The following is a 13681-nucleotide window of genomic DNA, read 5'->3' on the forward strand; positions in this document are numbered from 1 at the left end:
TTCCATCCACTGGACACAGAACACTGCTAGCTTTGGAGACACTGACAAGTGGCTATTGGTAAGGTTAACCTACACATCAATTCCCTATGATACTGTGCAACAAAATAAAAGCAAAATCCATACGTATCAATTCTCTGTGTATTTGTAAGAGAAGAACTATTTCTAAGCCTTATTTCAAAACTCTGGCCAGCCTCCTACAAAGAGCAGCCTCACTTGATGGCCCCTATTATGGGTGGTCTTCAGCCTCCATAATGTAACATCAGAATACAGCAAAAAAGAACACAAACCCACTTACTGGCATTTTTAGTGGTAACCTGGGAGGCAGGTCAGAAATGAACTCTTCGAATCTGATCAGCTCATTGGCATGATGCAGCAGTGCTTCTGAGGCCTGGTTTTTATGGACCAAAATTATGTGGAAACCATGCCTGTGTCTCAGGTCACTGAGTTCCAATGCAAAATTGACATCAGCTGAAAGAAAAGGTACAGCCCACCCCCGTCCCCAAACATTAGATGGACTGGACAGAGACACACAACTCCATTGACACCCACTGAGAAAAAAAGAAATGGCTGGACTATAGTATTCAGAGTTGCTCCCCACCTCCTACCCCCTTCTTCTTAGAACAGGAACACATTCCGTATCAGAAGAATTAACACCACAAGACAATTTTACCACATACTTATACTGAATTCCAAGACACGTGTTACTTCTCGTAGAAGAGAAGAAATATTAACATTTTGGGGAGCATCAACTTTGGAAATGATTCTTCTTAGATTATTAAAATTTGCAATACTGGGCCCAGGGTTAAAAAAAAAAAAAAAAAAAGTCACATTTTTCTTTAACTGGCCCCACAAGAATCTGTACTCACCTTCTAAGGAGAAAATACACAAGACCCACACAGACTCCATTTCTTCTCTAAACAGCTCTCAGACATAAGCATAAATATGTCCTGTGTATTTCAGCCTCTCTGGGGGCATATTTTATTTAAACATGTTCTGGCTTCTGTAACAATTCCCATACAGTGAGTTTAGTGGAAATTAGCAGACGCTTCTGCACTTACTTGACACAAGAACCACAGTGGCCGGAGCAGTGTGCGTGTTCGCGAACCTTCGGAGACTCTGGCGGAGCTTATCGTCAGCCGCGTTCTTTGCTGTAGCATTGATGTGGGCAACGGTTACCTGCGTTAAAGTAAGGACAAATGAGCAAGAGCTGCGGTCAGAAAAACCACTACGCATTCTGCCTGCATCTTAACAGATGGTCCCTGAGGAAAGACACTCTTGTTATTACTGCCACTTAGGAATGGAAAAAAATTGTAAGTGGATCTCAATAATTTCAAATTTGTCTCTCCGTACAAATGAGCTAGACCCATTATTATCCCTTCTCGCCTCTCTAATCTTCTGCTTTTGTACTTCGTCCATCTGCCTTTGAGAAAACAGGCAGAAAAGGAAGTGAAATTTGAAATAGGTAAATTAGCTCTAATAGCTTTTGCCAACAGCTGGGGAAGTAGCAGAGACTGGTATATGATGAAGGTAAGATTCAGGGCTGTATCTGATGTCATTTGTCTCCACTATACATTGTCTGTGGCTTCCAGGATCTGGGATCAGGTGGTGGGAGAGGAGAGGCATCTGTCCCCAACAGTTAAAATGTGTTTATTTCTGTTAAAGCTCTCAGGCTTACACAGAAGTCTCCAGAGCAAGGAAAGGTTTTGAGAGGTGCTTCAACTACGTGCAATACACAATAAGATTTATTCATTTTTTAAGGAGCACAAATATAGAATTTTAGGCAACAATATGGTGTATCAATAGAATTACTTGTCTACGAGTCAAAAGAACCGGATTCTAGGTCCAGCTTAATAGACTTTGCAGCCAATCTGGATTTAAATCCTAGCTCATCCATTTATTGGCCACGTGATCTTTAAAAAGTTGCTTAACATCTTGGTGCTTCAGTTAAATTTGTATATTTCAAATAATAAATCCTTTGAGCCCTTTGCACAGAGCAGTCATGGAAGTCAAAACAAAGAATATAAACGTAACCATCATACTAGCAGAGCACTAGTTACATACAAGCAGATTATTGGAAGATCAGTTATGATTAAATGACTTCTGGTACTTTAGAAATAATCTTTTGCTAATTTCCTTTATTTGCAAACTCAGGACAAATGTGTATTAAACTTTGAATTAAAATTCTTTAAAAAAAACAAACCCACATGTGCTTATTCTCCTACCATAATAGATTAAAAATCTTTTTTTTTTTTACCTGGCAGTTATTCAGCTCTTGAATAACTTCTTTGTTTTCTTTACTAATGTCGCACACACAGATGAATTCTGCTTCTCTGTGGCCTTTAAAAAACTTCTCACGGATTCTCTGTACAACAGCAGTAGCTGAACGGCCAGAGGGAACTGAACAGTTTTCAATATCCCAAAAAACTCCAATGGGGGGTAAGTTTTCCAGCACCTGTCCGGCTAGTGCAACTTCTGGTGACCCTTAGGAAATGTTAACACTTTCAATCACACATAGTGGAAAAAAAAAATTGCAAACTAAAAATAAAATAATAGGTAGCTAGCTATAATTCTTAGTGGCAGAAAAACGAAATTACTGATTGATGTTAAGCTTAAGGATACCAACCTCACCGGCTGACCTAAGAGCACAACTGCAAGTTCCAATAGTATTTCTAAGCGATTATTCCTCTTTTTCAGGAGAGAACAATTCTAAAGGTCAAGTTACTTCAAGCCCACAATAAATCCACTGCAATGCATGAGCCATTCTCATGCTGATCATTATGCTTCTCTGAACACTAACGCAGAGGTAAACAGACACTGCAGCTCTGGGACCTGATTGTCATGCTCTGCCCACGCTTGTCTACCTGCTCGTATGGAAGACCAATGAAGAGGTGACAAAGGGTGAACTTGTTACTGTTCTTGATTAAAAAAAAAAAAATTTAACACTGCATTAACATCTGATCTAATATTTAAAAAAAATGCTTTCAAAAGATAACATCACATTAACTACTTTTGGGGGGAAATGACATTAGGTTTTTTCAATTAGTTTTTCATCAACCATTACAAAATCTTTCTAAATATTAAGTACTTCCATGGAGTGCACAACTAACAGTGTGATTTTGAACCTAAGTTGACAAGGAGTCCCCTCTAGCACTGATTTCTCCTAATATACTCCCTGTTTTTCTATACACAGCTTCTGGTCTCAAACAGCAGCAGCTCAACATAAAAGGCAAATGGCTTGTTGGTCTCTAAGAATAAAAAGATTTTTACCAAGAGGTAGAAATGGAGACTCATTTACCCAGTAGCTTCAGAACCACAAGGAATCTTTTCTTTTCGAGGTGATTAAATGCAGTGTTAGTATCAGATACTGAAAACTACTTAAATATGCACATTTTATACCATACTGTCATTTACCAAATTTCGAAGAAGCTTTGCCTAGACTGGTCGCCAATAACAACGTGGTCTCCTTCCCTGTTCCTTTGGTTCCACAGCCATTACACAGAGGAATAGTAACAGGTGCAGTTTGAGTATTTGGAGGTGGTATATTTGGCCAGACTTTAGCAGCATCAATTATACTATTTCTTGCCGGCTGTTTTAAAAATTTTTTTAAGAAAAGGAGGAGGTTTCAGATACATCATTTCAGAACCTAGAGTTATAAACAACAACTGAAAACACAGTCTAAGTGTTTCTTCTTTCCACCTGTTAACCTCTGATGGAATGTATTTTCAGTATTTCAGGGCATTCCCAGAACCATCAGCTATCAGTTCATAAACTCACTTCAAGAAGTGACTTGAAATGATCTGGGAAGGTAGTCACATGATCATTCTAGGGCATGTGTATCCTCCAAAGGCGACCCCAAATACACTTCACGTGAAGGTAACTGAGATTTTTAACACCGGTGTGACTGAGGCCAAGTTCCAAGTCCCTCAAATTACTACAAAGGCACAACATGGCGTGACCTACATTACATGAATGGGTCCACGTATAAGGTGTTAGTTATGAGAAACTGCAATCGTGCTCCAGCCTTTAAAGACAAAACAGAACACGAAGCTTTGCCGAACTCGGTTTACATGTAGGAAACAGCCTGATTACAACAAGAGCCTCTAAAAGCGTAAGCTACATAAATAATGACTCTGCACTTTTTTGAATGGCCCTTCCCCTTTTACCCTTTGCTTCTCTCAGGACCAAGAGAAGCTATGTTGATGGGGTGAAAGCTACCTCACAGAAGAATCTTCACCCCCGCGCACAATGAAGATTTTTCAAGAAACATCTATCTACTTTAAGAAAGTCATTCCTCAAAGGTCAGCCGCGCCCAACAGAATAAATAAGAAGATACACACCTTGTTGAGACAGTCTTCGCAGTAAAGTGAGCCCTTTAAACAAACCGGAGGTACCACATTTAGGTGCAAAGAATTGGTGCACAAGTGAGGCGTTAGCTCCGACTGTGAAATGTGCTCTTCCAAATGCCCTGGAGCCCCGCTTGTGAAATCAGAACAGGGGAAATAGCCAGCAGAGGCGCAGCCCTGGAGAGCCGGGAACTGATGCAGCTTGTGCATGTTACCGTGACATGATTGGAAATGAAGCTTCCCACAACAGGGCAGGTGTTTGCAGGAAGACAGATTACTTTCTAGACACATGCTGGGAAAGTCACTTGCAATGCCGGCCAAACTGTTCCTAGCTGAGGCATTCTGGAGTGAAGACGCAGACTGGAAAGCGAACCCTGACCCTACCTGACACGTGATGGTCCTGGTGCTCTGCGAGTCTAACAGTGCGCCGGGGTGAATCAAGCTACCAGTACCTCCGCTACCACCGCCACTACCACCACCAAAGTGCATTGGCGACGTGGAGGGTTCATTAGGGCAATGAGCACAGCAGCTTACTTTGGGGACAGGTGAAAGCTGTATTTTAGGTTGCTGAAGAGAATGGATATCTGGAAGTGGGACTGCTGGAAAAAGTTTAGAGCCAGCATGAAGGGGAGATGGCACATCCTTTAATTCCACAGCAACTTTCTTGTTCTCCATGTAATCTTTCTGGGAAGAGAAGATCAGAACGCCAGTTAATGTCAGGAGGCCAGTGACTTTTGGTGACTCACATCCTACTGCAATCCAAAAATGGAAACAGCGTTCAGTCCTATTTACATCACTCAACCATAACCAAACAATATGGAATGGCAGCTGAAACCAGGGGCCTTCTTCAGAGAGGCCTGCAGGAGGTGAACACCAAAACAGATAACTAAAATCAAGACTGTGTCCTTCCTGAATTTTAGGAGACTGGGGGAGGGTTCTGCTTACATGTTCAGCAAAGCAGGTTAACCATCTGTGCCTCAGGGACTTCCCTTTGATAACTTCCCCTTGCCTCACAGGGTCTTCTAAAGACAAAACAGATGGTATGAAAACAACACAGTCACAAACAGTATTCAATAAAGATGGCTTCTGAGCCAAGCGCTTGGAGGAAAAGACTTAATAGTTCTTGCAGTCAGACCATAAAGGATTTAGGAAGGTCCTCCAGACGATTCCAAACATTAAGGATGAGATAGCCATCTACCCCAGTGGCCCATCCATGGAGAGGTCTTAAATGTGTTGTTGACATTATTAGGCAAACTCTAGGATATCATGACCTAAAGCCATAATGCCAACAATTACTTTGTAGTCAGGGACAAGAATTAGAGTAATTAGAAAACTATTTAGGAATAAGATGCCGAGAAATAGTCTGTCATACGCCTCTAACACAGACACAGGAGGCCAGTATATTTACAAAGTCATAGCATGGCACCCGTGTCAGAGACCTGGGTTTGAATGTGATACTCAGGAACTGTTTTAGGACCTTGGGTAAGTTACATAACCTCTCTTACATTTCAGTTTCTCCTACAGTTGTTAGAAGGACAAAAGAGATAGTGCACATAAAGCACTCAGCAGAGTACCTGGCTACTGAAAAGGGAATCTAACTAATCAATAGCCCCTACTGGCTGACTGCAGGAACTATTAAGAGAAAGAGGATGTCCTGATACAATGAGAGAGACATGCTCTTCCCTCAGAGCATAGAAAGGGCCATCTGACTGCTATGATTTCACTCCTTTGGCTGTGGTTCTACACTCATCTAGGAGAGTACACTCATTTAGGAGAAATTTGGATTTTTCACTTGGACATTTCCTAAAAGGGAGGAGGTAGCAAATGACTGACTGCCAACAAGCAGTGTGTTCTGCCCTCTTGGTAATTACAGTTTAGGCTGGAAATTACTGGCATTCTGATTTATAGAGATCTGGCTCATTAAAAAAAAAAAAGATCTGGCTCTTATGGTCAGGATTATCATGAGTTGGTTCCCCTGAATTTACTCAATCCTGGGTGCCACTGATAAAATCAGGTTTCTGGATCTGTAAAGTTGAGTGCAATCCTGTACTGTGTGACTCCATAAGGGCCAGATCCTCCAGCCCAGGAAGCCCTGTCTGAGCTGCCAACCCTGTTGCCAAGCGCCCCTGAAGTCACTGACCTCAATTACTGATGCCATGCAAAAAAAAAGGTAACTATATAATGAAAACCTGGAGAAGATTGGGAATTTAGTTGAGTTTTTAAAAAGTTACTAATACCCTTATGTAAATGCATAGTAGACTCATTTAAATCCCAAGTGCAGTAGCAAAAAAAGAAAAAAAAAAAAGAAAGAAAAAAAGACATAGACTAGAAATGTGGTAATATGGTGCATGGAATGAAATCAGAAAAAGTCAAAATCACTATGAAAAGGCAAAGGAAGTTACAGACACATTTAAATATTCAAGAGAAATCTGGAACAGGAAAAGACTGCCAATAAGGTCCTATCAATCTTCCCTTGATTTTAAGACTCAGAAGGTTAGAGTGAAATAAAATCTATTTTATACTTTCTTCTGATTTGACTCTACAATCTGGATTTTATCTTTGGAATCTGTGACTTTCTTAAGAAACAAATCTTCCCCAAATGTTAACATTAAATATTTAAAGCACCTACAGTTCCTTAGAATAGGAGTGCAGGAGTTAAAAAATGTACACTCTCCTTGAGTCAGGAATTATAATCATGTGCTATGAGGAAGAATAGCAGGATACAAGGTAAAACTTAGCACAGACTCCAGGGAGAGAAGACTGCCCCAGACCAAACAGACAGCACATCTATTTGCATAAGGAATTTGCTACATCCTCTGTCTTGTGCATAGTTACCGTTTGGGGACTAAGTGGCAATGTCTGCTCAGGACGAGAAAAGCAATTAGAGAATTTCCAAAGCCATGGCTTAGCATCATTATTTTGTTGCAGCCATCCAGGTGTTCTACTGCAGGAGTCCTCAGTTCCGCTTCCTTCCATCATACAGCCATACAAAGTGGTTCAACATTCTTTCATCTTTCTTTTCTTTCATTCTTCCACCCTGTTAAGAATGAGATCTCAAAGTTATTTGCCTAAGTACAAATTTCACTATTAAAATGTGAGACTTGTGGCACCTGGGTGGCTCAGATGGTTAAGTGTCTGCCTTCGGCTCAGGTCATGATCTCAGGGTCCTGGGACTGAGCCCCATGTTGGGCTCCAGATCAGCAGGGAGTCTGCTTCTCCCTCTCCCTCTGCCTCTCCCCTTGCTTGTGTGTGTGCGTGCTTTCTCAAATGAATAAAATCTTAAAAAAAAAAAAAGTGAGACTGCAGGGGTGCCTGGGTGGCTCAGTCGCTTAAGTGTCTGCCTTCAGCTCAGGTCACAGTCTTCAGGTCCTGGGATCAAGAGCTCCAAGTTGGGCTCCCTGCTCAGTGGGGAGCCTGCTTCTCCCTCTCCCCTCCCCCCAGCTTGTGTGTGCACTCCCGTTCTCTCTCAAATTTGTAAAAAAGTGAGACTACAGCTGTACTTATGGCACAACTATATTTATGGTACAATGGCTCCCAACAAGTCAGATCATAAGGAATAAAAGTAGAATTCTAGCCAAGGGCCAACCTCCTCCAGCCCTGCGCAGGCCTCTTCTATAGTTCTTTCTTAATTCTTCTCGACCATCTCTCCCTAAAGACCCTACTGGTGAGGGTAAAAAAGTTAACAAAGAGAGCATGTAATTTTAGTAAAAGAACAATTACGTGTCTTCATTGCCAATTACGTACTGAAATTGACTTAATAGCAACCTATCCCACTGTGTCGTTGATGTGACTGTGGAAGGTCCAAATTAAGTGAACTCTGTGAATTTGATTCTGCTACAGAACAAATCGAACCAATTTCTTCATTTACTTATTACAAAAGTACAATGATATACCACCAAAAATCTGAGAAATCTCAAGTCACAGATGTGCTGTGTCTACTCCAGTGCAACCACATTCTTGTAAGTCTTAAACAGTACAATAAAAGCAGATCAAATCAATAAGAGCCAGTGGGCATGGAGGCAGCCTGCCAATGGTAAGGACAACTGAACCTCATTTCCAAGACCTCGCCATCACACCGAACCACCACCTATTCTTACCTACAGTGGCCGTTTTAAGGTTATCAATTTATCAGAAATTTCTCCTGGACATAAAGAAAACAGTTTCTTTTAGCTCTCTCTCTGATAAGATGCTCTTCTCAAGAGATTGTAAGATCTACATAGTATGGTGAAGGGAGAGATGAGTACTCAATCTAAAATATAGAACTGATCACAAAAAGCAAGGGCAGGCAAACTATAGCTTACTAGCCAAAACCAGCCCACTGCTTGTATTTAAGTGACCTTCAAACTAAGAAGGTATTTTACACTTTTTAATTCTGGGGCGGGGGGGGGCAATCAAAATAATATTTTGTGACACTAAATATATGAAATTCAACTTCTGGTGTCTATAAATAAGAGACATTTGTTTAAATACTGTATGTGGCTATTTATGCACTACAGCTACCTAGTCAAGTATTTGCAGCAGAAACTGCATGGTCCACACAGCCTAAAATATTTACTATTTGGCCCTTATGTGGAAGCTACAAAAACTTCATTAAGTTTCAGTTTCTTCGTTTGCAGAGTGTGGCTAATCTCTCCCCCTCCGCAGCACTGCTGGGGGGGGGGGGGAATTAAATAAAGGACCCCACCACCCATTTTTGTCTTCCGCAATGTAGAGCTTGTGCCAAGCACAGGGCTTGCAACATAGTGTAAACTAAATAATTATTTGTTAAATTAAGGAATGAATACAGCAACTATTCACCTACTATGTACAGTTAGGAGTTAGTGTGGAAGCAGAAATGGAGTTAACTGCCACAATGACAATAAATTATAATTGTTGTTTTTCCTACTAAACACAGGTCTTGTATCCCCCAACAAACTCCTCTCTAGATCACAGAAATCTGGGATATTCACGACAATACACAACTTCAACATGCTCTCTCAAATCTCTTCAAGGCCAATCCTGAACGGTACTAACAGGTAGTGTACGATACCAATTACAAAGCCTTTTTATTTAACATTATTTCCTCATTCAGTAATTATTTAATATCTACTACATAACAGGCCTGTGCTTGGCACAAGGGATACAATGATGAAAACAACCAGACAATAAGATTCATTTATGTCATCTTTTCCCCCACAGTAAATCCGATAGACAAGGGAGAAATAAGCCACAATTTTACAGAGGAGTAAACAGAAGTTTAATTAAGTTTTGTAACTTGCCAAGATCACATAATTAAAAAGGGGGCAGAGCCAGGCTTATCCACCTCTTTCCACCACACCAAGGTGCCTTCGGTATGGCTCAACACAATCAACAGAAAGTACAAATGTATTAGCTTGCTAGTGGCCTGAACCCAGAAAATTTCCCAAGCATTTCCGGGAATACCACTAAGTAACTTAGGTAGCCAAAGCACGTTTTCTGTTGATCTGAGTGACATTCTTTGAACAATTCAGATAGTGCTTGAGAGCACAGACTCTGATGTCAGTCTGTGTATTAATCCCCAATTTTGCTGTTTCCTCTATGTGTCGCTATGGAGAGTTCACAACCTCTCTGAACCTCAGATCCTATGTGTGAAATGGGCCTGATAATAACTGTGGCATCCTTATAGGGCTATTGTTGGGATTTAATGAGACAATCAAAGTATAAAATCTAGAAATGACCTTCTCTTAACACCCAAGTTAGTCGTGGAAACCCACACCACCCAGTCCTTTTACTTTTTTTTTTTCATAGTTCTATCCAAAATTGTTTATTTGCTTGATTTTTTATTATATGTCTCCCCTACTTGACTGTAAACTCCATGACAGCAGACATCATGTTTTCTCATTCATTGCTGTATTTCCTGCACCTACCAGTGCCTGGTGCATATCAACAATTGTTGAACGAGTGAAGAGTTCAGTATCTAGGAAGACAGTTTAGGTTTTGATTTCCGTGTATGCAAAACAGCACATTTACCGCTCAGAGAAATGGGGAAGTCCAAAAGATACAAATGTAAATGGAAAGCTCTTGGTAATACCAGAAAGGTGCTTGAGAAACGAAAATGTGTATGACGGTGTAGAGTTACAATTAGTAGTGGGAGTGGCTCATGCCCTAAGGCAACTCAACCCTATCTGTCAAGCCAGAGAGTACACCCTAGGGAGTACTAAACTGCCGAGGAGAATGCAAAAACGCTCAGTGGGGCTGGAAAACACCCGCCCCTTTCTTCCTCTCTTAACCTTCCAACTGTGCACAGTGCTCCGGAAAGGGTGCTCTCCACGCCTGGAACCCCGACAGGGAGCAGGGGGACAGGTGCGGACGGGGAGCCAAACACCCTCAAAGGGCAGCAGGGGCGCAGCAGTGGCAGTCGTGAACGGACCTGAAAGGGAGACAACCCGAACCTATGGTGGGGGCCTGACTGCTGAGTCCCAGTCCTTCCCCTCGGAGTAGCCAACCTCCCCCACCCCCCGCCAGCAAAGGGCAGGGGAAGGGGGGGACGCTGTCCCGCCTCCAGCCGGTGGCCCCAGAGCTGTGAGCCCGTCAGGAACTAGTCCCCAGAGCTGCCAGCCAACTCACCTCAGCCGCGGGCTCCACCTCCGCTCACATTCCGGCCCCGCCGCCTTCCCCCCGCCCCCCCCAAGCCCTTTGTTTTGATTCCCGACTCCGCAGCTCCCGCCGCCGCCGCCAAGCGCACCCTCCACTTCCGCTTCCGCACCGCACCGCCCCTGTCGCAAAACCGACGCCCTTCTCTCCCCCCTCGCTCCGCCCCTTCCTCCACTCCGCCCCCGCCGCCGCGTCCTCCCCGCGCGGGGCGTGCTGGGAACCCCGGGGGGGGCGGGGCCTCGCGGCCCTGCAGCCTCGTCAGGCTCAGTCCCCTCCCGATAAACCCCTAAATAGGGACCTTTCCTGGGGGAGACCCCGGCTTTTTTGGCGAAAACCCCGAGTTTAAGGAGGCCTTCTCCCTGGCTTATCGTGGTGGAGTGGAAAGGAACCTGAAAGCGAAGAATGAGTGGGCTTGTGAGGTGGAGCCGGGGGAAAAAAACCTGCCAACCGGGATTTGATACAATTCAGCTCTTTCAGTCTTTTGAGGGAAGGCGATTTAAACGGGATTTCGATTATTTTTTCTAATTAAATGACGCATAATTTTCCACAGATCCTTAATCTAGTGCAACCTAGTGGCGAGTGTAGAGAAAAATAACCGCCAGCCGGGCTTCCCGCGAGGTCCTTGGGGCCGGCGGGGTTTCTCTCAAGGTGGCGACCCAGCTGGCACAAAATGAAGTGTGAGCTCAGACTCGGCTGGGCACTGTCACCTACTCTTAAGGGATCCTCGTGATTTCAGTTAGAAAACGTCATTTCTTAAAAGCTCTGGTCCAGAGCCCGTTGCAAGTGCATGCAAACTTTCCAGGGACGGGGTGAGGAAAGCCCTAAGAATGCTGTGACGGCTTGTGTGTTAGGAGGATGGATGTGACATGGTTGGGGTTTTGGGGGGTTTGAGGTTTTTTTTTTTCCCCGGGGCGGGGGTTGGTGCTTCACAATCTTTTACCTGAAGTAATTTTTTTTTTTTTTAAAGCTCAGCACGACCGTCGTTTCTGAAACTGCTAACTGCTCGCTATTTCCTGTTGCCATTGAGAAAAACGAAACATACCTAAATCGAGACATATTTACGATGGGCTAGCTGAATACGACCTAAAAGTTCACTTCTGAAGTTTGCCGAGAAACATTAATTTTGCAGACGAATAAGTAGAAATCGCGAAGAGTTGTTTTTTTTTTTTTTCCCCCCTGCCTGAAGTCTGCAGGGTGAGGCAATTTCATTAGGCAATTTGCATTAAAAGAAAAACTCCTCTAAAGAGAATTTCAGGGGAAGATGATACATCCCTGTAGACATCCTTGTAGACTCCTGTTGCGCAGGGCAAGATCAAACACGTAGCCAAAGCGCCCTTTGTGCCTGCTTTTCATTTTCCAGAAGGCAGATGACAAGCACACACATCATCTGCCTGCTTAGGTATTTATTACTGCTGAGTAAATCTTCATTGTGTGTGTGTGGGTATTATTTTCCAAGTGGGAATTAGAACAGATGAAAAAGAACTCTGTGTCTAGTGTTGTGGTTTTTTTTTTTCCCCAAAGTACCAAACAAATATGCTTCTCTTTAGAGGAGTTTTTCTTTTTATACCAGTTGAGTATCTCTGAACTCACACGGAATAACTAAAAAATATAAAAAGGAAACAAAGTAATTGTGGATTTTTTATTGCCTTTTTAAAAAGGTTTTTTGGTTACAAAACAATACAGAACAGACACATTTTGTTTGACTTTGCTTGGCATTCTTTCAAGTCCAGAGCTGTGTCTGATCTCAACAGGTTAAATGCAGTAAATAAAGCCGAATCAATTCTACTAAATGGAAAGTTAATGAAAAGTCTGAATTACAAATAATTTTTAATGAAATGCAGTTTTAGTGTTTTCTGTAGAAAACCAGCCTAAGGGGCGCCTGGGTGGCTCAGTCGTTAAGCGTCTGACTTCGGCTCAGGTCATGATCCCAGGGTCCTGGGATCGAGCCCCGCATCAGGCTCCCTGCTCTGCGGGGAGCCTGCTTCTCCCTCTCCCACTCCCCCTGCTTGTGTTCCCTCTCTTGCTGTGTCTCTGTCCAATAAATAAATCTTTAAAAAAAGAAAGAAAGAAAGAAAACCAGCTTAAGCAGACTACACCAGTCCTTGGAAGTAATTATGAAGTGAAATGCAATTTGATACTTGTGAAAGAGTGCTTTCACATTTTCTTAAGAGATGCTTTCTTAAATATAGTCTCTGCTAATCTTACTCCTATTTCTTTAGTGGGCAAACTCTTTTATCAGAGAGTAAGAGTAACTTTCAGTTTTTCCCTGTCCAAATTATAATCTTCACATTTATGAAACTAGGATGAAGTTTTATTTTTGTGCTATTTAAGTGGCCATTTTACATTCAATTCACCTCCTAAATTAACCTAGTTGTCACTAAAGGAGTTTCTCCCCCAGCAGCTTCTCCTCTGCCTATGTTCAGTTTAGTGTTTTGAAATAATAAATTATAATGGAAGGACGTAAGCAAGAGAAACTGAGCTCTCTGCTAATTCATATCTAAAAGCTACAAGGAAAACACTGAATAAAGGGAGGAAAAGGTTTTAACATGCTCCAGAATTTTCTTTTCATTCTAGGGTTTTACCCAATAACAAAGCCATTTCCTAAACTATTCCTGAGAACTTTCATGATAACCATTTCAATGTCCTCCCGGTTGTCTTTATGGAAAATGAAGGAAATTGGAAACCAGCTAGTTTAAGTGACTTTTAAGTGATCAATGCCATTCAGG

At 42.4% G+C, this 13681-nt stretch overlaps 1 protein-coding gene across 13 annotated transcripts in view; it reads right to left on the reverse strand.

The window, feature by feature from the left end:
• Positions 1-11053, reverse strand: part of MARF1 (meiosis regulator and mRNA stability factor 1) — a 55494-nt gene extending 44441 nt beyond the window's left edge. For 8 of the 13 annotated variants that reach the window (XR_006790788.3, XR_006790787.3, XM_045875034.3 and 5 more), the window contains exons 1-7: positions 10929-11053; positions 7179-7380; positions 4338-5027; positions 3412-3586; positions 2255-2481; positions 1059-1176; positions 296-468 (exon numbers count right to left, since the gene is read on the reverse strand). Coding sequence is in view for 11 of the 13 variants with exons in the window: in XM_045875034.3 (XP_045730990.1) it covers positions 296-468; positions 1059-1176; positions 2255-2481; positions 3412-3586; positions 4338-5027; positions 7179-7322 (1527 nt within the window). In the remaining 2 variants the exon portion in view is untranslated. Of the gene's footprint in view, positions 1-295; positions 469-1058; positions 1177-2254; positions 2482-3411; positions 3587-4337; positions 5028-5288; positions 5366-7178; positions 7381-10928 lie in introns of those variants that run through there. The other 5 variants (XM_045875035.3, XM_045875031.3, XM_045875036.3 and 2 more) reach the window with 5 other exon arrangements.
• Between the last annotated feature and the right edge of the window lie 2628 nt (positions 11054-13681).

Source organism: Mirounga angustirostris, unplaced genomic scaffold (genome assembly GCF_029215605.1).
Source record: "Mirounga angustirostris isolate CCGP_5_RB_7025 unplaced genomic scaffold, mMirAng1.0.hap1 SCAF_5, whole genome shotgun sequence".
In the NCBI taxonomy this organism is placed as follows: Eukaryota; Metazoa; Chordata; class Mammalia; order Carnivora; family Phocidae; genus Mirounga; species Mirounga angustirostris.